Source organism: Limulus polyphemus, unplaced genomic scaffold (genome assembly GCF_000517525.1).
Source record: "Limulus polyphemus unplaced genomic scaffold, Limulus_polyphemus-2.1.2 Scaffold5889, whole genome shotgun sequence".
In the NCBI taxonomy this organism is placed as follows: domain Eukaryota; kingdom Metazoa; phylum Arthropoda; class Merostomata; order Xiphosura; family Limulidae; genus Limulus; species Limulus polyphemus.
The window spans coordinates 5,118-30,785 of NW_013671499.1; the positions used below are offsets into that span (position 1 = coordinate 5,118).

The 25,668-nt window shown below is 33.3% G+C and overlaps 2 protein-coding genes across 4 annotated transcripts in view; one reads left to right on the plus strand and one right to left on the minus strand.

Annotated features, from left to right (window-relative positions):
- The window catches only part of LOC106473107 (mitochondrial ubiquitin ligase activator of nfkb 1-A-like), a 6,187-nt gene extending 4,362 nt beyond the window's left edge, over positions 1-1,825 (plus strand). The window contains exon 3 of the mRNA XM_013933788.2: positions 899-1,825. Coding sequence (XP_013789242.1) covers positions 899-1,631 — 733 coding nt within the window. The 3' untranslated portion in view covers positions 1,632-1,825. The remainder of the gene's footprint in view (positions 1-898) is intronic.
- Positions 1,826-9,024: 7,199 nt separating this feature from the next.
- Positions 9,025-24,948, minus strand: LOC106473106 (derlin-2-like). Of its 3 annotated transcripts, none has more exons than XM_013933787.2 (6): positions 24,675-24,948; positions 20,682-20,747; positions 19,395-19,562; positions 18,496-18,691; positions 16,104-16,194; positions 9,025-9,374 (listed from the first exon to the last, which is right to left on the minus strand). In XM_013933787.2, exons 1-6 carry the CDS (start codon positions 24,765-24,767, stop codon positions 9,338-9,340), a joined length of 651 nt encoding a protein of 216 aa, XP_013789241.2. In that variant the 5' UTR covers positions 24,768-24,948; the 3' UTR covers positions 9,025-9,337. The 3 variants fall into 3 exon arrangements, with proteins under 3 accessions (XP_013789241.2, XP_022257313.1, XP_022257314.1); XM_022401605.1 differs by having other exon boundaries at positions 9,025-9,677; XM_022401606.1 differs by lacking the exon at positions 9,025-9,374 and adding an exon at positions 15,182-15,566.
- Between the last annotated feature and the right edge of the window lie 720 nt (positions 24,949-25,668).

Consider the following 25,668-nt stretch of genomic DNA (forward strand, 5'->3'; position numbering starts at 1 on the left):
GTATATATATATATATATATATATACACAAAATAGAAAAAATTTTATTAAGTACTGAATAAAAATAAAATAAATTTATGCAAATTATAAAAACCATTGTAACTCAATGGAAAAACAGATTTTACACATTATTCAATGTTAAAGACTACCTAATTAGGAATTATAAACGTAACACAACATACAAAGACAGTAACTTTACACTATTTAACTTTTTTTTTAAACATTTAGCCAGATTTTGAAAACCAATAAATTAATCATTTTTTCCATATGTACATAAGATCTTTAAAACATTCCAAAACTCGGGAAAACTAATAACATCTGTATATCAAAGTAAGCCTGTCATTCTCAAATTGTCGTTTTTTTTTTTACAAAAATACCCGTCAGTTTGTTTGTTTCAAAAGACATAGCAGTCTCCTCTATCTTTAAGTGCCCAACAAATCTAGCCAGGTTACCGTTTATCCAAACATATAACCGCTAAATGCTCATTTAATCCTAGTACTTGTTTCGAGATTTCCAGTATGTGTCTAATACTGAGGAAGTGTAATAGGTGTGTGACAAACTATATGATCTGCTGGTGTCATTGTTAACATACTTTACTCTGACACACATACATATACTGCAAAAAAAAAAAGGAATCTCTTTCCTAGCTCTTTCCATCAATTTAGTTCTTCATCAACATCCTGTTTTAATTATTTTTAGTTTTTTTACCAGAAATATCAGTTGTTCATGGGAAATTTTAAAACTAAATTTCACACACTGTTCAGTATATACTGATTTTACAAATTCTGTTTAAGACTTAACTCTCTATTGGTTGATATTTTGCCAGTAAAAATTGCTTTTTAATATAATAAAATATTATTTATATATATATATATATAAATGTTATTGTGTTTTTGAAGGTCAGACGTCCAGCAAGAGATCAAGAGGGTCACAAATTTTGTGCCCTTTGTAATCACAAAGAAAGATATCCCGCAGTCGGAGAGTGTGGAAGTGTTGAATCCACTTGAGGCTGTGAGCCTTCCTGTGTCTAGTATCTACAACCATTTCACTCCAAACCAAGCAGGATTAGGAAGTACTGTATTTGGCTGGATAAGAGGTGAACATTCAAAAGGGTTTGAAGAAACGGAGAGTATGTTACAAGAAGGTGCCAATCTTACAGCAGTTGGGGAAGTTTTTTTGGACGCTAGCAACAGACTTAAAATTCAGCCATCGGGGAAAGGATACGACTATTACCTGACGATATCGTCACGAGAAAGTTTAATTAAAGAAGTAGAGAGGAATGGTTTTATATTTAAAGTTCTTACAGTTATCACGGGATGCATGGGTGCCTTCTTAGCTGCATGGTTCATTCGAAATTGGTACGACGAAAGGAAAAGACGGCTTCAGGCCGACGAAGATAAGAAGCGATTTGAAGAGGTTCGACTTACTCAGAGAAAAAAGAGAGAAGCCAAAGATAGCGGAACCGTTATACCACTACCACTTTGTGTGGTGTGTTGGACTAACCCAGTAGAAGTAATGTTGTTGGAATGTGGTCATGTTTGTCTTTGTACAGACTGTTCTGATAAAGTAAAAGAACGGTGCCCCGTGTGTAGGTCAGACATAGAGAGAACAGTGGCTGCTTTTTTGCCATAACACTTTGCTAATTGTTCATCAGTGTGTTAGAAGTTTCTAGAAAAAAAAATTATATTTCAGATAATATATGATGAGGCTGTCTAGAAAAGATCATGATCAGTGTATATTTTAATTCTAGTAAAGTTCATGTGTTGTTAATCAATCAAAAATGTATGATGCATCGAAAGATGAGACAAATTAAAGAAAAGTGATAATTTGTGTAAGATGTAATACATATTTAGGAAGTTACAAAAATACAAACAAGACTGGTTTAACCTCTATAAACCAGATAAGGTTTTGTAGCTTAAATGCCCAAACGAACTCTCTTTTCACATTTGTGTTATTCTAGCAGAAAAGGTGATATAGAGATAGTTAAATGTTTTTCTTTTTTTTTATGTATAGCATAGCCTCGTGCACTTGTCTTCCATTTTGTTTCTGTTTATTTAGTTGACTTGATGCGGAAAAACGTAAATATTTGGTTAGACTGAATTTTCAGTAACATGACTTGCCATAAAATTAGTTAATTCATCTTTTATTGTAATTAAGGTAATTACACTTTGGACTACATGAAGAAGTGTATTAGCTAGTCTTTTTATTGTAATTCTATCTGCCATGGAGGTTAGAATTTAATAAGAAATGCATATATTTCTTTTTTTTTTATTAATGATACAATATTTTTTGGTCAAAAAAAGATAATGACCTATTTGTACACACACACACATACATACAACAGTAACAGAATTTAAATACAAAGGATCAATATTCTTGCCTGTTATTAAGATTTGTATTAAAACATTTCTACAACTTCAATAAATAAATACACAAATGGAATATATTATGCCAACAGCAGACTTAATCACAGTAATTCTCCTTGATTTTTGGCTCTTTTTTTTTTTAAAATTATACCACTCATGATAATATCTTATACAAATACCGCTAGGCCTCACGTCGTGTAGTTTTAAACCCAAATTTAAACAGAAAAAAAAAACATATTGCAGTAAAACCTTTGAATGTGAAACAACTTTATCATAATCTGTTGGTTTTTAAAGTTTATGGTATTTTCTGCATTAAAACATTTTCCTACTCATCAGAGTAGAGAAATGTAATTGGAAAAATGTTCATCAGTTGTTTTTTAGACTCTTTTTTTAAAAATTGAAGTAACTGTGATAAAGATGCTGTGTATGAAGATTGAACATACATTTAGTTATCCAGAGTGCTAGAGCAGCCCCATTTGCTTGATAAACTTCATGATATGCCAAGATACCATTGACTGTGATGATGTTTACACATCTTCCATGATGCCAAATTCCAGGTTTATAGGATTATGTATGCTTGTTTGACATTCCCTTTTCCCATAATGCATATTTTCAGCTCTAGTATCTATCGATATATATATCTAAAGCACAAAAATCTGTCGGTTTGTCCCTTGTCTAACTATTACTAGGTTGTAGGGCAAATCTCGACATTTCACGTAAATTGACGTTAACTACAAACATAGGTGGCGCCACATCCTTACACACACAAAATTTCCATAATGCAAAGTGCGATGAGAGTCGCGCAAATGTCTTATATATTTCAGGGAGTGTGCTAGCACTCTATATGCAGGAATGCAATGATAAAGAAAATGTCCGCCACTATTGCAGTGATACATGAACTCAGCTTTAGTTTCTACTCCAACATCTACAATAAGGCTGATATGAGAAGCTGTTTCTGAGTTATAATCACTTCCTACTTTGACCCATGACCTGTAAAACACTTCTGCAGCCAATGACTCTAGACTAATTGATCATGTGAAACACTGTGGAAGGACATTAAGAGTTGGGTATTGAAAGTGGGTAACAGAAAGCACCCCCACTACTGCCACAACTTCTTCCTACAAAGTCACCATAATCATCGCACAGTGTATATACCATGTTATAACTACATAGATATCGGGTTCTTACAGCTTATACAAAACGTTAGATGAGGCAATAATGAATACTGTATTGATATGCTATGTTATAAATAAATTGTGTAAAAGTTAGGATTTTAGTATTTATCACAACATCCACCCCCACATTTTTTGAAGTTTATAACTCGGTCAAAGAACGGTACCTTAGCTTGTGTTACAATAAGACTTTGTAAGGAAATTTCCCAAACCATATGATGCAAACTTCGAAGTTTAACAGATTAATGCAACTTTTTTAAGAGGTTTACTTATCACCTTGATGCCAAATTAACAAGTGCTATTAACCTGTTGTAATAAAACTAAGTTGCAAGTTTGTGTGAGCAATGTTCACCAATTCCCCATGATTCTATTTGGTTATTGGTTTGCCATGTGATTGCATGACATTGTACACCTATGTTAACTATATTATCATGTGCTGTTTGAAATCTCAAATTATAATTTATGAACACCCTTCATAATATTCTTGTAAAGTTTTTGAACAACAAAGTAATAAAATACATAAAAATAACAGTGTGTATTTGTTTATAATACAGAAAACTAATAAAATAGTACACTTGTAACAATTTCATCTTGTATAAGTTTGTTTCTAGCAGTTCTGGTAGAAAGAAGGATACATTTAAATTGATTAAAGAAATTTAGTATATATATATATATTCCTTAAGACTTTTATTTACACAAAATATTTTCTTTTCTAAACCTGTGTGGCATATTCTGGTGCAGGATTTCCCAGAGAGCAGTCAGCTAGGGCTCACTAATTGGATGTTCGAAGAATATCATATTGTCAACAAAGAAAGAAGAAATACACAGGATGTACAGTCAAAGAACATGATCACAAAATAAGGGCAAGTGTTTATTGTAAATGTGTTGAAATGGTAAGAGAAGTGTGTAAAATCTTTTAATATATCTCTCTTACTAGTCCAGAGTGAGCGATAATAAATAAAAGTTCAACTAAAACAACAATAAAGCTGCATTGTTAAGATAAAACAAAGTTAACTTTCAAACAAAGAAATGCTACATTTAAGTCTAACAAACTGAAATGCTCTCTTAAAACTGTGAAGTACTCCTTGAAAAAAAAAAAAAAACTCGTAAAAACTGCTTAACAAGGGAGAACCTGGGTTTTAATACTAAAAACAATAATTAACAAAGCCAAGTTACTCATGCACTGTACTTCACACATGTGATCTATGACCATACACGTTCCAGTGTAGAGGAGTGGAAGTTTCAGGCCATTACCCATTTCACTGAAATAAATGACAGCTATTTCAAGACATCAAAAGTCTTCCCTGCAAGAGAACAGGAATAATGGCCAATTAGCTGATCCAATTCATGTGTACCAGAGTAAGGAACATTGAGTTATTTACTTGAGTGACTGTGTCCAAACTGAACTGAAAGAAAATGAGAAATTTCAAAAATTTACATATTATCTAAGGGATAATCTAATACATGGTACTGTTTTGTACCACAAATTTCTTCACCATTTACTTCCAGGCCACTGCCTAATGATGAAACTACAATAACAAAATACATTTAATCACGTGACCTTAAAGAAACTGAAATAACTCACCCTTGTTCCGTTAAAACCATATGCCCAACAAGCATTATGGAAAAGCAACTTTACAGAACAAGGCAATAAAATATAAACATAGCTCACCTTTACCTATTAGAAGGGTAGTCCAACATACTACGCTTGTACCAACCACAAAATAAAATAACTTTTAGAAAAGAGATGTCTATCCTCTTTTAGGAAGGAATAGCTAACAAAAGTACTACAAACAAAAGGTAACCATTAACATTGAAATACACCAAAACAAAAAGCTATCCAACATATTTTCATCACCCCCAATACTGCACTATTCAAAGAATCACTGTCTATTGAAATTAGTTCTCTGATCCGAGTGGATCTCTTCAGAAATGCTAGCTGTTGCTCTGTCGGCACATCAGCAATGAATTGCTTTAAAGTGACAATCAATGGGTATGACTTGGTTAATGAAGTAATCAATAATGACTTAACACATATTAACTTACTTTGTCTCAGACTGGCAAAATATAGGGATATTCTCTGGATGGAAGAACCAACAATTCTTTGCTGGCATTTATCTTGCCTAGACTGATTTTTCTTCTCGGCTGAACACATGGCGTAGTGCTGGGACCTATGATATGATCAAGAAACTCTTTTTATGTATGCATTAGTGCACACTTCCCATGGTGAAAGTTTAATCCAACCATTCTTATCCACTCCATGGATAAATTCATAAGAGCAGGCTCGAACATTTGTCTAAATATCAAGACATAATTCATGTGTACCAAACATCTGTCCCATTGCAGGCCTTTAAGACTTGGCTGGAGCATTACACAAGCTGAATGGCATGACTCAGAACAAAAGCAAACCACCTGGATTGCTAAAAAGCAGTTTTGACCCTCCAATTGTCATTCAGTTACACTTGCAAGTATCCAGCTCTAGTGTGCTAAACCATTGTCTAGATATCTATCTGTTTGTAACAACAGAAAGGGGTCAACACATGTTATGGCATTCACCCTTCAGAAAGCAACACAGAACCAGCTCATACCATCATTCTTCCTGACAGTCACAATTGGAGATGACCACATACTCTTGGTAGGATGTATGATGCCATCCTTTAACATCTGCTGTGTCTTTGCATTGACTATTTCCATAGTGCTCCACTGACAGTGAGCATGGAAGTTGTCTGCCCGTTCCTATGTGGTGGCAAGTGATTTTAATTTTACCCAACCAGCTGTCCAATCCCATAAGTACATTGCTGTACTTAACCAACAAGTCACTGAGACTTTGCAACTGTGGTGAGTCTAGATTGATTTTTGCAATCTTTAACTAATTACCTCAAATGCACTGGTAACTGAGTGTTCACTTTCAGACACAGTACAATAAAAACAACACTAGCATTACATTTAGTATGAGGTACCTTCACTTTTCTTCTCATTCTGATGACCATTCCGGTGGGAAACTGGATTGCTGATCACCAATAATTGCAGAGCAACGCAAAGACTTCATCCTCCAATGGATATATCACTATCTGTGCTATAGCTGCTTTCTGGACAGAAAACAGTGTTTCTTATGTTTGCTCGACAGCCATGTTACACAGCACAAATGTACTTGACTTCATACATAGTGAACCATAATACTCTACTTCCATACACAGAGGTACTATTATTCCCTCTACAAGGTGCACGTAAACAGTCCTGCTTTGGATAATTTTTGATTGGTACTGGATGGATTTCCTACTACAACCTGGTTCACCTGTTGTGCAGAAGTTAGCAGAGAGCTTTTACAGTACATCTATCCTGCGAATACAAATGCTAGAACCAAGGTTTGCAATGACGACCTTTGTTCAATGGTTTATGTGGCCAAAAATAAGTCCAAGACATTTCCATTCACATCGAGTGTGCGGCTGTTTACCAGAATAAAGTGAGTGTTCTCTGGGCTGCCATCATATTTTTTGGTATAAACCGTCCAGAGTTGGTAGCCAGCCCAAGATTGTCAGAGCAACTTGTTTCCTTTAATGGAGAGGGTTCTCTGCTGTCCCATACCTTGTCCTCCTGACCTGCAAGTACCATCTGTGTCACCTGTGATGTAATTTGCATTGGTGGAGTTCACCCACCTCCCTGCATGGAGAGGTCCACTGCTTTGCACCCAATTATTCTCATCTACAAGTGCCCATTAATTTTGCTTCTCTCCAAGGTGGGTGGCATTGGCCAGAGCTGGCAAATATGTATGGGTCCTATAGAGACCACTCATACTGTTCTAAAATACCCTAAGTTTCATGCTACCCTGAAGATCTTCAATCGTCAAGGCTCCACCGTGTCTAAGACTTAGCTTCAGGAAGAAAACTTTATTGGGTCTTCTGGGTACACCAGATGGTGTTTGTTGTCCTTTATGTGTTTATAGCCTCTAGGAACCTTTTCAGAATTATCAAAAGTCCAAGATACTGGAGAGGATTTCCCACAGATCTAGCCACTCTACTTGTAGGCTGCCTTGCCTCAGTCTTCTCCAGCCTGTACACCCTATGTCCAACAGAGAAAGTCAAACAGAGACTGAGGGTACTAACTGGGGTGTTGACAAGTCTGGCCATACACCCATTCAGAAAGAGCACAAACCTCTGCAACAGCAATATCCTCATCATTTACAGCACCATAATTTCTCCTTCTCTACTACCCTGGTATTTTCTGAGGTACAGAATTCCTATAAAGCAATCAGTTAGAGCCAACTAACAAGAAGTTCAAAGCTCCCCTTGTAAGCTAAAACAATCTAGCAATAATAAATATGCAACATTAAAATCAATACACACAATTAAAATCATTTCAAAATAATGACTCTACATGTTTCGACGTGTCGCACGTTATGTTCAGGAGTGATATAAATATATATCAATCTAGCAATGTTAAAACAAAATGAAGTTAGTCTTTTAAACAAAAAAACTCCAAGTTGAAATCTAGCTAAAGTTAAGGTAATCTAAAACTTTCTGAAAAGCTCTCTTAAACCTGCAAAGAATTCTGAAAAATCCCCTGCAAATGTTGTGTTTAATATGGGAAATCCTGGTTTTTTAATACTGTGCAAATACTGGAAATAATATCATCAGCAAAGCCAAACTACTCAGGCACATTGAGACATACAAGTTCCAACATAGAAGTCCTGGGTCATTAGAAGATGCCAAACTGTGCCAAAACACTTGGCAGGTTTTTTTAACCTTTTTGTTTTCATGAAATGTTTTAACTTCTTGCATTTTAAACTTAATTTTGTTTGGTTTATTACAAAAAAGACATTTAGTGCTATTTACTCAGAGCTAATAGCACATTCTCAATTCTGTAATTTGTTGACAAAGAAATACATGTACATATTAAGTAGTGTGCGTGAACATTTTTCAGACCTAATTAATAATTTATCAATTCTCCGCAGTTATTCAGAGAATCTTTTCACAAGCATCTTTATTTTTTCTTGCAATAATTTTACCTAACAGTAAAGTATGTATTGAGTATTAACTTTTCTAGTAACATCACAACTATTCATTTCTAATGCAGACTGAGTACTATAAACTGATTCTGAGATTTTTACAATAGGTTTTTTTTTTTTCTTACTGCTGGGTGCTTTCGGTCCAGAAAATTTTACCCAATAATTTTAGATCAACTGGATTAAGTGAAAATAAGAATGAAAATTAAACAGTTTTTTTTTGCATTCCATATTACTGTACATGATGTAAGTTATAAGATTTTTTTATTATTTAATGAAATCATTGTAAATCTTATTCTCCTTCTCAGAAAGTTGATAGATATTGGGAGAAAACAAGAATCCTCTATAATATGTGGTTCAATCCAGTCACCATAGAGAGTGGTATAAAATAATGTTTACTATAACAAACAATGAAATTTTCATTTAAGATTTTTTTTTATTACAAAAAAAACTTTTTTTTCCAAAAAAAAAAAAAAAGGGAAAAAAAATTTTTATATGAGAAACAGTCATGACTAGCATGGAATAACTTAAAACCATTTAAACAATAATAATTTTACTTATCCTACGGACATTCATGAATGCACTTGAATTATGGGTAGGTAGATTGACTAAAATTTTAACTTTACAACTGCTTGTTATCAAATAACTGCTTTAATATTATAAGAAAACAAAAAACCACTAATGATATAAACTGGTTATTCACAAATTTACATTTTATATTATATCACATTTTAATTAGTTTATAATATCAACACCACCTTAGCTGAAATATTCTGGATGATCCTTTGGAAGACGATTTTAGTTTGTATCAGGGTTTGGATCAAAAAGGTACATTCTAGAAACATAAAATTTTTTTTTTTAATACTGGTATATAACAAACATATAGTTGGATTTCACAGAAAAAGACAAGAGCAAGAGAAGTTTATTACAGCTTTAGGCTTTGCATTTAACCAGAAGATAGTTAGAGAAAAATAACATGTATCTTACATAATATCATCTGAAATACACAGAATAAATTCTCCACACTGAGTTTAAGATCACTGTCTGCATCACTAGTCCTTCGATGAAGGAGTGTATCTTTACTGATGTTACGGATTCAGGTCACAGTATCACAAGTCCTTCTGTGACATTAATGCATCTGTAAATGACAAAAATCTCCATACACAGTTGATGAGGGGATGGAAATGCAAAGCTTCGGACTTAAGGAATAAAAAAAGGTTTCTTGTGTTCTGTCTATCTTACAGACTTAATCCATGGATCTTCCATTTCATTGATTCTTACACAGGCTCAATCCATGGATGTTTTTCAATTCATTGGTTCTTACACATTCTTAATCCACGGATCTTCCATTTCATTGGTTCTTACACAGGTTCAATCCATGGATGTTTTTCAATTCATTGGTTCTTACACATTCTTAATCCATGGATCTTCCATTTCATTGGTTCTTACACAGGTTCAATCCCATGAACCTTCCAATTCATCGATTCTCATAGTAACCACTAGGTCATGCCTGGCTGTATAATCTGGTAACAAAAACTGTGTTTTTACAACAGTTTTTTAAGTAGTTACAGCTATAATTGTTCTCCAAGTTTTCATAATAATAGCTCTTGTTTAAACTATTCCTTTCATTATATGCTCTTATGAAAGGTTTTATTAAACTTCTTTCATAATTCAGTCCTTCAACAATGATAAAGACAGACATGACAGGTACTTGTTACTTTCCACAATACGTATGTTATTTGAATCTTACATAGACTTAATCCATGGACCTTCCATTTCATTGATTCTTACACAGCTTAATCCATGGACCTTCCATTTCATTGATTCTTACACATTCTTAATCCATGGACCTTCCATTTCATTGATTCTGACACAGGCTTAACTCATGGATCTTCCATTTCATTGATTCTTACACAGGCTTAATCCATGGACCTTCTATTTCATCGATTCTGACACAGGCTTAACTCATGGATCTTTGAAATAGTCATTTTTAGTCACTGTTAGCAAGACTGTAACATTGGAATTACAACCAACGATTTCAGCATCTTGGGAAGTGCAGCCAATGAGAAGATGCTTTGCACTAAAGAAAGCTTGTGGATGCACAAGGTGTTTCCTGAGTATAACGTAAACCTCACATCATCATCTTTGCTTCTGAAACTATGGTTTGATTGTTGCCTCAGGATGGTTTAAGTAAAACCGAATGTTCAGGCATATCCTTCTCCCTTAATGAGATCTACTGATTGACCAGATGAAGGACAATCAGTCAACAGCACCCACTGCTACTCTTAACCAAATAGTGGAATTGACTATCCCTTTTATAATGTACCCACAGCTGAAAGTGTGGAGCATGTTCAGTTGTATATCACAGGACTAATCATGGACCTTCCATTTCATTGATTCTTACACAGGCTTAATCCATGGATCTTCCATTTCATTGATTCTTACACAGACTTAATCCATGGATCTTCCATTTCATTGGACTGATTATATAGTGTATTTTGTGCATGCTTTTTTAATTCTTGAGCTCAAACAACGAATTGCAGAGCCCACACGGCCATGGTTACACCTTGGACATGCAAATTTGTAGATGACGTAAGAACAATGCATTTTAGGGATCCTGTCTTTAAGTTAGAAATAATTACATATACAACATATCAGTTTGAAAACGATTCTAAACTTAAGTTGTGGATCAATTTTGTTATACAAAATCACTTTAATCCTTTTCTTCGAGATATTGAGTCTTTATATACAAAATAATCATTAAAGGAAGTAACAGATTTAAGTAGAATTTCATTTTTCAACATTTTGATATTAGGAATATAACAAAACTTGTTTACTTTAAGTTATTAGAATTTGTCACCAAAGAGTTTAATATCTTTTTTTAATGGTTGTCATTATGAACAATTTTACAGAGTGTCAATGGGTTCAAGAGTTGCATCAAGTTCAGCTAATTTGTTTTTAAGTTATTAGGAAAAAATGTGGTTAGAAAATTGTCTTGAACAGTTTAAATCTTTATAATACAGAAGATATGTTGATGATACATTTGTAGTTCATAAAATAAACTTGATTATTTGAACAGTCAACCTGACAATATTAAATTTACAATTGAAGAACAAACTGTAAACATTGTACCATTTTTAGATTCCAAGATAGTTAACTTAAGAAGTTTTTGAGACAAAGTGTTACCATAAACCACATTTACTGGACAATATTTTTATCTTTTGAAATTAATTCATATGGCCTACAATATAGTTAGTTCCTTTTCTGGACTTGATGAATAAGTACAAAAATATAAAGGTTTATTTAAAGAAAAAAGTTTTCCTGTACAGTTAATTGATAGTGTTATTAAGAATAATTTCAAAGCTCTCTACATTTATAAAAATCAATTAAAACAAAAGAAATAGTTAAATTAAGTTTAGAATTGTTTTTACTCAATACATCGTACATGCAATTAAATCATCTACAAATTTACATGTTCAAGGTATAACCATGGCCGTGTGGGCTCTGCAGTTCGTTGTTTGAGCTCAAGAATTAAAAAAGCATGCACAAAATACACTATATAATCAGTAGGTCATTCTTAGTCACTGTTAGCAATATTGTGACATTGGAAAACAACCATCGATTTCAGCATCTTGGGAAGTGCAGCCAATAAAAAAGACACTTCTCACTAAGGAAAGTTTGTGGAGGCGTGGTCTGAACTTTGGGGTCTCTGACTTGACTATTTAGCCCATGGGTCACGTTAAGTACCATTCAATTTGAGAATAACCTAGTTTCACCATAACTGAAATAACTCGTAATATCCAAACCTTGACTAGAGATTAGTATGGCACACAAACATAAAATGTGGAACACGTGTGTGTTTGTAAGAGTCCAACGTGGTTGAAGATTAAATACATATTCTGATGTTGAATACCGATTGGGCCAGTAGCATAAGGACGCTTAAAGGGTTTCACTTTACATACTTAGTGTTTATTGCTTAAAAAAACAATTCGAATTAAATACTTCTTAATTAACAGTCAAACAGTAGAGATTATCTGACCTATATATATATATTACTTGTAACACAAATACAAAATAAAAATCAAGTTACCATTGTAAAAATATTACCCCAAGATTACCGTAATTTTTACACTGATCTTAGGTAAGTTTGTTTGTTATACATTTCGCACAAAGCTACACGAGGGCTATCCGCGCTAGCCGTCCCTAATTTACAGTGTAAGACTAGAGGGAAGGCAGCTAGTAAATACCTTCCACCACCAACTCTTGGACTACTCTTTTACCAAGAAATAGTGGGATTGACTGTCAGATTATAATGTCCCCATGGCTGAAAAGGAGAGCATGTTTGGTGGGACAGGGAATCGAACTCACAACCCGAAGACTGAGAGTCAAGCACCCCTAACCACCCGGCCTCTTAGATAAGTAAATATAAATATAGTGTTACCAGATGTCCCAGTAAGACTGGGATTGTCCCTATTTTTAGTCTTTTTTTTAATTACGATCATAAACAGTAAAAGTATTAAATTGTGCCAGCTTCTCCATACCTGAAAGTTTGTTATGTACACGTCATTATACACAGATTTTTTAAATTTTACTTTAAAAAAACACCTGACAAAGATACAGTACAGTACTCTCTACTGTGTTTCCTTTACCTGACCTGTCACTGGGCAGCTGCAGGAATTGACACTGAAGTTGGAAGACCTGTCCATCCATGAAAAAGGAAATGAAGAAGGAACATTTTCGTTTTAAGTATGTTAAAAACAATGTAGGCATGTTTTTTTTATTTATAATTTTTTTAATTCCATAGGTTTCTGAGAAATTTTGTTTGTCTCTGGTTTTAAAGTGCAATGCAATAAACATCATATTATTTAGTGAATGCTGAAAGTTGTGTTATTGTAATTTAAACTGTTTCAGAACTGTTACAGTGTCACTTCATATGGAAAAAGAATTTCCCAGTCTTTCATTCTGGAAACCTGGTAACCCTATATAAATACAAACCAGTTCGATAAACAGAAACTGGCAGTTAATAACTACAAAGTGGCACTTGGTATTAAATGAAAAACAAAACTACATTTAAAAAAAAAAAATCTTTCAATTAATTCTGGCTTAAAGTCTTATAAAACTGCACAGTGTACAAACACTAATTACAACAGTAAATAAGTAGGAGCTTGGGACGAGTACTGCACAGCATATTGCAAGATTATGACTGTATGGCACAGAAACATTTCATGTTGTATCAAAAAGATAAGTTGATTAACCACTTCAATGTAGCAGCAGTGTTTATTTCTTGTACGGTATTTTTCATTCTTGTAATTTTGTTACAATATTATGGTTTTTTTTGCTGCAGAGTGTCCAAGCCACTAAAACAGGTTGTTTATAACTTCACAGTAGATTCCTTGGTTATTGTATACTCAGTTACATAATTTAATGTAATCTTGATATACTTACGTGCAGTGCACACTTTACAAGCATCCAGTTTTCAAATCTTATTGGTATAAGTCTTTGGGCTCCAACGTTCATTGATTTGGTTTTTAAGGGATGATGAGGAGAAAAACCTTTCGTACAAGTGAAAGTATAGTTGAACCTGTTTATGTTTTTTTAAGTTTATCGTGGCTAAAGAGTGATACTCAGCTGCAGAAGTAAAGCAGTCATTTTCTGAGAATCCCCACAATTTAGCCCAAAACTTCTGAGAAAGCACATTATCCTGCTGAATGCATGTCCTAATCACATGACTTTTTACTGTTTATGTTTTTTTAAGTTTATCGTGGCTAAAGAGTGATACTCAGCTGCAGAAGTAAAGCAGTTATTTTCTGAGAATCCCCACAATTTAGCCCAAAACTTCTAAGAAAGCACATTATCCTGCTGAATGCATGTGCTAATGACATGACTTTTTACTGTGATCTACGCAACAGTGGTTTCCAATCTTTTTTCCCTGACGATATCCTAACCCACTTACCTTGATTTTTGCACAACCCCCATGCTGCCACGTGCAATATTTTTTTGTAGAGTTTTTTTTACGTTCTTTGTTATTCTTTATTTGGTGAAACTCTCAGTGTGTCACAACACGTTGTTGTTTGGAAACCACTGATATAAACACTAGAAAACATAGGGATTCACCTGAAATGAATTATATGCATAGCTAAGGCAACTACATCTGTGTAGGGATGTAAGAAAAGAAAGATAGAAAAGGCTATAGATCATATAGCATACAAAGACATATACAATGAAAATATTTATAACTAGTTTACAAACCGAAATTTGAAAACAAACATCATACATATAATATAATCAACTCTGTATAGAAAGACTTGAGCAGCACTACGCTACAAGTTTCCATAGACACAAATACATTGAATTTGTTTCAGTTGAATAAGAATGTTAATGGTGTACTGCATTGTTTGTTTTTTTTTAATTCAGATGAACTACTTGTAAGAGTGTGTGTGTGAGTGTGTATGTTTTCTTATAGCAAAGCCACATTGGGCTATCTGCTGTGTTCGCCGAGGGGAATCGAACCCCTGATTTGAGCATTGTAAATCCGAGGACTTACAGCAGTCCCACTGGGGGACACTTGTAAGAGACGAAGACTTTTAACATGAAAAGTCTGAATGACATATAAGAATCTCTGACTGTAACCTAACTGAGGATGATTTCCCCGAAACAGGTTTATTTATAACTAATACATACTTTTCACAAAAAGTAGAAGCATGAAGTTAGAGTAGACAGTGTATCTTTAATCAGGGTTAGGAAATAACTTTATGGGGGGGTGGGGTACAAAAAGGTTATGTATGGTATTAACACAACAATACAGAAAAAATTACTACATCTTAAAAACATAGTTTATAACTCAAAACTATAAATTTTAAACAAAAAAGTAGAGGGTCTAGTTATCTAGTGATAATACATCCACACTTCAACAATTTACTAATACTTTCAATAGACATATAGTTATTTTATAGGATAACAACTATAACCAACATGCATTACTTTCACTTGCGTCCACTGAAACCATCCACTGGTATCTCACAATTACCTAAAAAATTGAAATACAAGTGTTCTCATATATTACCTACTGTACCGCCAACAGTTATCTATAAACCTGAAATAAATGTGTTCTCAAACATTACCTGTGGTAATTCATAGTTATCTAAAAACTTGAAATATAAATACACTCATACGGTATCTATAGTACCATCTCAGTGTTATCTAAAAACAGTTTGGTCTTACATTAGCTATGGTATTACTGTCCTCTGGTAGTTCACAGTTATCTAAAAACTTGAAATACATGTATACATACATATTTTCCTACATTACCTATAATACTGTCAACTTGTAGCTCCTATCTACGTTAAACTTGAAAATCGAACCAATCATACACAAACACAAAAACTATATTATGTATTCCAAACTGAGGAAAAAAACAACAACAGATCGATAAAGAACAAATAGGTTTTGTCACTGACATCTAAACTTTTACAGACTAATAACTGGTTTTCTGTTTAAGTGTATAAAAAAAAACAATATTTTATTTTACTGTGATAAAAAGTGTATATTATCCTTCTAGACTTACATAAAATATGGAGTCCTGAGAATTTGATAGCCTTCAGCTTGATTTGGAAAGACGTCTTCTAGGTAATAATACAGATGACCAATGCCTATTCCTGTACAATGAGAAAAAACATACACACATATACACATCTATATATAAATGTTATGTGAAAAGAACTAACATTTACACTTGTACGGTTATAACATCCTGCAAACAATTTTAAAAAGCTAGCAGAAATTTATATACAGTGTTAAAAGTTGGACGATTAACTTCGTTAATCATTACCTCCGAGCATTGATTAATGTCAGATAAAATTATTGATTAATCAAAATGATAATAAAACTGATTAATGCCATAAAAAATAATGACCGAATATGAGTTAATTTCTCTATTCTTCCTGTTTTCAAATATTAGAATTATCCAGTATCCAAGCAATCAAAAATACTGCCATTATGATTTTCCACTATTATTTTTTATTAATTCAAGTGTGTTCAACTTTGGGCTAGCATGGTCATTGGTTAGATTGGTTGTCTCATGAACTGAGGTTTCAATTTCTGTTCTCACCAAACATGCTCTCCCTTTTAGCCATGGGGAGTGCTATATTTGTTTTTGAGTAATGGCAAAGCTACCAAGGTTACCTGCCACTGTCACGAATTTTGAACTGCTGGCCAGCAGAAGCCACTGCCAACTCGTGGGCTACTGTTTTACCAATAAATGATGATATCGATCATTACAATATAATGTCCGTGTGGCCGAAAAGACGAACATGTTTGGTGTCAATGAGCATCTAATCTTTGGCCCTCAATTCATGTGGCAATCATCCTAAACACAAGACAATGTCAGCCAATGGGTATTATAATGCAACATCTAATTCTAGTCATTGGTAAAGAATAACCCGGGAGTTTGTGGTAGGTATTGCCTGCCAGTTGCTCTCTCTCTGGTCGGCAGTTCAAAAATTAAGGAAGGCGGAACATCGCCTTAGTAGATTTGCAGTTATTCAAAGAACTCGTTCAGCTTGAAATACATACCAATTGAACGATAGCTAGTATTAGTTCTGTTGGCACAATTGTGCTTGACAATATTCACGTGTTCTACCTGTACACAACTCATGACTGTGAGAGTATGGCCTAGTGGACACTGATTACAGTGATGCCTGCTTTTCATGTTTACCTTGCGTAGTTTTAACTTCAAATATTGCTTATTTTTTTACAAGCTACAAATGTAATCGGTATTAATTACTTAAATTAAGACTGCTTTATTTAAAAAAAGACACAGTAAGTTAATATTCATAATTTTTTATTAACTCAAACAAAATGATGATTGCTGAATAATTTGTTCTTTTAATCGTGTTTGTCAGAAGTTACTGGACATGAACTAACAACACGTTATACGGTTACATCATTAACCTATTTACACAAACAGGACTAGTTCTGGTTAGATAGGAAATGTTGAAAATGGAAAACAAAAGTCTGATTATGCATATAAACGTAATTTTTGCCTTCATAATGTGTAATGACAAGTAAATGTATATTAAGGACAGATATGTTAAATTGACTTTTTGCTAATTCAAAATAACAAACTTTTGGCTCACTCACACTAGAATATTAATGTGCACAAAATAATGACTAATTTTATACCCACAAAATCTTATCTTCCTCTACGTTTAACAAGTGGCATGCGTGCTGTAAACGTATTATCCTTTCAAACAGTGAAGGTGTACCTAAAATATTGTTACGACAGCGTAAGTCACGTGACGCTGGTAACACGTGATGAGTTTCTAGAAGGATCATGAAGGCCCAAGTGTTTGCCAGACACCCTCTATTTTAGTATATAAGTCCGGCAAATAAAGTGGAGAGATAATTTTGCAGATAGACAGATAATCGAGTCAAGCCGTAAGTAAATTGTGTAAATTGCTGTGAATTATAGCATGTGTTTAAGTTAAAGTGACTGTGGAAATTCTGTGTATTGCAAAGTTGTATTAAGAAAGAATAAACTAGTTTTATTTAAGAAAGGACTTGTATCACTGAAGTTCCTCGGGAAGAATTTTTATGGGAAATTATCAAACAAGCAGATACGTAACAAATTAGTGTTACGACAGCAGAAGTCACGTGACGCTGGTAACACTATCCTTGTATTTGACTGTTTAGATTAGTTGTGTTTATAAAATATTATAAACTTGACTCCCCAGAACTAAGGGTAGGTAACTTACGTTAACTTGTATCCAGTAGTAATGTTAAAAGTCACTGTTATGTTTGACATTTTTTTCTGAATTATAATCAATGTCTTGAAGTAGCGTTCATTTTCATCAACAGAAATTCAGTAGCTTTACTAATATTGGGATAATATGTAGAAAGAAATCCACAGAATGACATTAATCATATTTTAAGAGTTATACAAAAATTTGAGAACTAACCCATTAAATCCACTAGTATAGAATTTCCAAGCAAAAATGAAAATAATAGAAGAATCCAAGGTAAGAATATAGCCTGAATATGCAACAGTCCAAAGATGTTCATGCGATAGTACGAGTTCTTACGGCTCCAAATATAAGTCACCATCATTGTAAAACCTTGTCCAAGAAAAGGGAAGTTAGCAAAAATGGCAATTATCTGAACTTAGAAGTTAAGTTTCAATTACGCAACTTGTAACAGTACCTTATTTACTTTTCTACCTTAACCATTTCACCATGGATAGCAACTACAGTTGACAGGAAAACAACTGAGATCAACTTTTTTTCATGCCCGTCAAAAAATATTTTCCCCCTACAGTAAAAAGTGATGACCCTCCATGAGCTGGAATCGACCTCTAGACAATGGCGGGTGTGCTGAAATCTAGGAGTATGAGCAGGAAACACAAATTTAAACAATCCCTCAGTTGGTGCCCCAGTCAGCATATGATGCGAGGCACCCTCACACAGATATATCAGCTATTAATCATATTTTCTCTGTGTTTTTACCATAATTTAGGTAAGTTATTGATGCCACAACATCAAGATATGTAATGTAAGTGTGTCTTATAGATCACGATGCATAATACCGCAAAATATACTACTAATTTACAATGTTTTTCGATACAGAAATGATAATGATTGCGGACCGACCGTGAAATCTAATTATGCAGTGAAAGGGTTAAAAAACATACATGCATTTCTCCCAAAATATGAGTAAATATTTCTAACGAAAAGACTTAATAATTATTTTTTTCATTATTACTTGATTTACTGTGTTTTTCAAACTGGTGGCTTAAATACCATTTTAAATTATTATGAATCATGGTAATAGTTATAAACTTGCAAACACATAAAAAGGATACAATCATTATACTCCCTCCAAATACAAACATGAAAAAGAAATCTGCAGTTTGACCATAAAAGGAGCTTTCTTCCAACATTCTACAGTACCGATACGTAAATATTATGTTGAAAATAAACTGAAATCCTAATTTTCCAAAAAATAGGAAAGTAGTCAGTATTCTCCATATCTGAAAAAAAAAAGATCAACAAAACATGAGATAATTCAACACACATGTAAAATTTCATTCTATACAACTTAATATTTGTTAATATTATACGTCTGATTTTTTTCGTCTGTAAGATTACTATTACAAAATACATGCCATACAAAATGAACTTGTGATGTTATCACATTGTCATGTACCTTTCATTGGTAAAAATATGTCACAAAATGTATCATTAATATTTTAGCTTTTAAGAAACAGTTTAAGTAAACAACATACCAACTGAAGAATGGTTCCTCGGCAGGTCTAGAGATTGAAGAAAAAAAGTAAAGATGTGTGGTGTTGACGGTACAACATCTTACCAGGTTCTAAATGGATGTCTACTTCTTTCTTACCACTTTTTAGTTGCTATTACTTTGGTAGTTAATATAAAATATGTAATGACACACCATGTCAGAGATGGAGTGTGTGCAACTTCAAAGAGAAGGAACTATAAAGCCATCAATAGAATGGCTTATCCCCATGAATATTAGTCTTTTTCTGTGTTTGTTGATAAAGATGGCATTTCTGTAACTGGTGGTTGTTTTTTATAATGGTAACCTTGACCTTTTAACTCCCAAAATCAACAGGTGACCTGAGAAGTTGGATTAAAATATGCTGTTTAACACACTGATTATCAAATTCGATGACGAGGAATGCACTTTGAGACTAATAATGGCTGGAGACGGCTTGAATGGGTAATGAAGAAAAACTTTAATATAAGTTTAACATAACAGCAAATGTACAACGTTTTGTCATCATCAGGTACAAGTAATTTACACTGACATGGATATATATATATACATTATTGAACAAAGAAGTCAAATGACCGGAACTGTTGTGAAACTTAGAAGAGGTATCTAGGCACCCCCGGGGTGTTGGTTTAGAGTAGGGTTGTTTTGTTCAATTAAAATGGATTCCTTGATTTTCGTTTGTTTATGTTGGGTTCTTTGTTTAAAATGACTGTGTTTTTAATAGATATACTAAAAACTAGGTATCTCTCGTTTGTACAAAAAAAGCCTTGAAAACTTGGTTTCTTTACATTAAACAAAATGAAAAGTTTTTATCTTGAATAAAATAATGATATCAGAGAAGTTCACTTACCTGTAAATGTCTTATTATCAAGTATGGATTGAAGTGTAGTTGAGAAGGAGACACAATATCCAAATGCTGCAATATAAAAATATGACTTTAGTTCATAGACATGAAAGTGTACTGTGTGTCAAAACTTTGATGCACCTATAACGAAAGAGTATATTATTCTAGCCCTAATGGTATTAAAAACTAATATATATATATATCAATATTGTAAAAATAAATGCCTCAGAAGCTAGTTTTTTTTACCTGTTCCCACCTACCAATCTAAACCATTATTTAACAACAGTCTGTGTGTATGGATGTGCAATCCATTGGACTGATTCTTGCAAAACTTGGAATGTATCTTTAGTCTCCACAGGAGAGTTAATGTTCAAATCTGACCCTCCAGTGTCTTCTCTGACTGTTGAACTGGTACATCAGCTTCTACATTATAAATATCTGAAAGGCACTACTATACACTTACTTCAAGGCACAGGTACTTTCACCAAATGTATGAACACACAGTGCTTTGATTTTACTAATTAAACTTAAGATGAATATACCATGTGCATCATTTGATATTTTTCTACATTAAAGTATATTTTCTAATTCTTGCCCATCAGTAATTCTGTTCAGGTCTTTCTGAATTAAAAAAAAAAACATAAGAAAGAGCATGCTGACAAAAGTTCACTCAGACCAACAATGTAATCTTTGAAAATAACAAACAGACCCCCTGAGTCACACTAAGCAGGTAACCTGTATACACAGCTCTTATTGCCTTATCTTTCACTACAAGTCAGAAGATGTATGTATGTAATTTTTGGTTACCCATGCATTTTTTAAAACCATAACATGACCTCTGTGTATTTCTATATCATATGGCATTCATACATATAATTCAAGGACAAGGAACCTATTGGTCCATCTAGGCAGTCCCATCCACTACACTAAACTCTAAAACAAGAATGAGACACTTAGAGCCAGTCCTTATCTGTCAGATATTTATCAAATCTTTCCTTAAATTACCCGCATCTACTACATTTGACGGCAATCCATTACAATGGCCAATCACCCCTGTTAGAAAAATAAAGCTGTCTTAGATGAAGATGACTTCTACTCTGCCAAAATAATGTCATGTTGTAACACAAAGGTCAGCATAGCCACTAATACTTATCTTTTCTCAGATCAATATACCACCACCATTATATGCATGTCTTTTCTCTGTGAAATTCGGGCTAGATCAGATCCTGGCCTCTAAATGCATCTCGTGTCTATGTGGCCACAATAAGTGTGATTCATCTGTGAACAAGTCATTCACTCATGTAGTTATTGACCAATCTACATGTTCTTGACACCAATGAAGGGTTATTTTGTGGTGATAGGTTACACTGAAGACCACATACCATTGATCATCTGGCAAAAAAGGTCAACCTTATGAAGACTGTTTCTGACCATTTACATGGAGATCTGTCATCCAAATGCTGCTCTGAACTGTTGATTTCATTGAGTAGCTGAGGCTTGCAAGTTATATAGAGCCCAAACTGTCACCTAATGGTAGTTTTGTGAAGTTGTTGACAAAGATCTACTCTGCCTTAGTACCCAGACAACTACACCATGTGGATTCACACCCTTTTGTCCACATTGTATGTGATCTACAACCATTATACAATGTTTGTTTATCTTAGAATTTTTGCACGAGACTACACAAGGGATGTTTGTGCATAACCATCCATAATTTTGAATTCATAGACTATAAGGAAGGCAGCTAGTCAAAAGCATCTGTCACAAACTCTTGGGCAACTCTTAGCCAACTGAATAGTGGGATTTGATCATAATTTTTACACTGTACTCTCAGATATAGTGTGGAGCATATTTTGGAGGCAATAAGACATAAACTATAAGCCCTCAGATTCAGAGCTTGGATATGCTAAACATTAGACAACACCCAATTTATATCTCTTCACATCACAGAAATACCCAGAGATATGTGTCGAGATCCTGATATGTTTCATTACGAATCTGGATCTCTTTACATGCACTGCTAGTTCACAAACTGCTGGGAACACATTGCATTTCCTTCAAGAATATGTGCATATGACATCACTTTACGTACTGCTGAAATGTGCATTTCAGATCAACTGGCACTTGTTTGTTTTCCATACAAATTAACTCAGGAGTGCCAGTGACATTACTTGATAAAGGTGGTATCTTGTTATAGCCAAAATGCAGAACCTCCAATTATTATTTTATCATGTTAACCATTGTATTTAAATCACCAAGATCAAATCAAATGTAGCTCTGCAAGTCCATATACCTAACCAAACATAATTCAAAACAAATGAAGATCATAAATTGACAAAAAAATCATTCCACACGTCAAATTTAATGACAAAGACTACCTCTAGGTTTTCAGAGCTTAAAACTACATGTATTACTCTGCATATTCAACTCTGTTTTCATTGAACCACTAAAACAGATCACCCAAACTGTCCGAGTGTATAACAATTCTGAACACCTTTGGTTTTATGCTTCAAAGAAAACAAGCCCAAAACTTGAATCTTTTAATAAACAACTAATTTTTGAAACCAGGTATTTAACTAACCCACTTTTTGTCTATCCAATACATTGATAATTTCCCACAGTAAAGAAAACATAACTGCACACAATATTCTAAATGAGGTACATTCTTTTCTGAATCAAAGTTACAGTATTATTTTTGCTCCTAAACTAAAAACTATTTATTTTCAAAAATATCTGTGGAAACGTTTATCATTAATTTTCTTCAGTTTTAAAATAGTTGTCATCAGATGCTACAGCTTAACTCATTTTGAAGTGATCACTTCCAAGTTTCACATGACAACTTCTCCTGAACAAAAATAAAGATTAAAGAATTCTCTTCCCAAAATAAAAAAATAAATAAATATCTAATCTTATCCTCTAATAGTAAGACCACTAGCAATTTTTATTATTATTTTATAGCCATGCTATTTTCATCTACAATAATATTCCATTAAAATATTTCAAAACTCCAATAACCTTAACACCTCATTCTTGCAGTTCAACCAAACCACTGAAAAATTACATCTGGATAACTGATCCATGGAAATACTATACATTTTAAAGCAAATTTGTAAAAGATCTTTGAAACTTTGAACAATTTCTAATGGAAGTTACTGTAATTTGCAAAACTGGTAAATGTCATTCATTATTCCAGTTTCACTTTATCAAAGTTAATACAAACCAGTTTGTATAAAACAATATTAAGGAACAAATTTTGGCAACTGTGTCACACATTCTTAGCTATTTGTAACTTTCAAAAAAAAAAAAAGATAACTGAAAGGGAAACAGCCACAAAAAGTTTAAATATATCTTATCACTTAGTAGTTGTGATAACCTTATTTGCAAAATTTCAATATGCACTACAACTGGTAAAAACAATTTCCAGCTTCAAATGCTTTTAATTAGATCTTAATTATTTTTCAAGTCCTTATAAGCTACTCTCAGTTGGCAATATGAACATCTGTCATTTTATGTAGTTTTATTTCACACTTCACATCGAAAAAATAAAACTTACAATAACTTAACTCATTTTAATATTCATAAAAAAACCTGTGTAGGCTATGCCGTGAAAGTCAAAGCCTTAAAATTAAACTTGAAAATTGAGGAAATAAAAACTTTAATTTCATACATTTCAGGCCTAAAGTCCGTTATTCGGTGATGTTATATTTACTTGAACTAAGAAAACATTACCTAAATAGCAGTTTAGGCCAGAAACACTGCGCGAAATTAAAGTTTGCCTAGTTTTTATCAACAGCGTATCTATCTAGTGTTTTTATTTCTGCAAACATTGTCTGAATATTGTTTGTGCAATTTTTTTTTTGCTTTTCACGTTTGTATCATTCGGGTCTGACTAGGCCATTATAACAGTGTTAGCCTAACTTCTAAGTTATATTCTATCTTTTTGCTGTTATTAATATTATACGTAGGTTTTATTTTAACGTTGAAAACAAACAATATTACCACTGCTAAAGTTGTTAATAAACTGGCTGTTGTGTATACACGAGTTATAACGGGTATCTGCATATATTCTTCCCAAAGACTATTAAAAGCCATTATGAAACTGAAAATTCGAACACTGAGCCTAATCTAAAGAAAACTAATCAATGAAAAAATGGTCACTTTGAATTTAACGTTTGTCCTTAGGCCTAAGTACGATCATAAACCGATACTTCAGTACTATTTGAAAACGTTTGTCAAATTAACAATAATATTGTATTAGTACGAAAAAGTTTTACTTTACAATTGGCGCGCATAAAAAAAAACGAAATACAGAAAACTCTTTTAATGTACGAAAAAAAAATGAAGTGTTATACAAATAAAATAGTAAATATCAAGAATTTAATATATTATATTTTGATTAGATATAAAACTGGTTGGATCTAATAAATTTAAACTCCCACTACATATCTCAACGTATACTATATCAGTATATCACTTTTGTAAATAACTAGGATAGTTGTTGAGGAAAGATGATACTGAAGAGATCGCTGTTTTAGTTTACAAGGATACTGATAGGTTTCGTGAGTCGTTAAGAGTATAAAAAATAAATAGTAACAAAATGTTTCAATGCTTTATATATATAAAACACTTCCTTGTTATGAGAAAAGAATGATAGTGTTGAAAAAAAGGCTATCAGGACGTTGGTTTGCTTTTTGGGAAAACTTTAATACTTGATTGAGAAGTTCTACTTGAGTTAACCGAAATTTTGAGTTTGATTTGTTTGTACTTCGCGCAAAGCTACACGAGGGCTATTTGCGCTAGCAGTCCCTAATTTAGTAGTGATAGGCTAGAGCAGGGGTCACCAAACTTTTTCACAGCGGGCCAGATAACTGAGAGAATGACGAGCGCGGACCGCATAACCATTTTGTTGAATACAGTAAATACACAGAAAAAAAAAAAGCAAACATGTTTATTTTCCAAAAAAGTTATCAAAGAAGGCGACGTTCGCAATAAG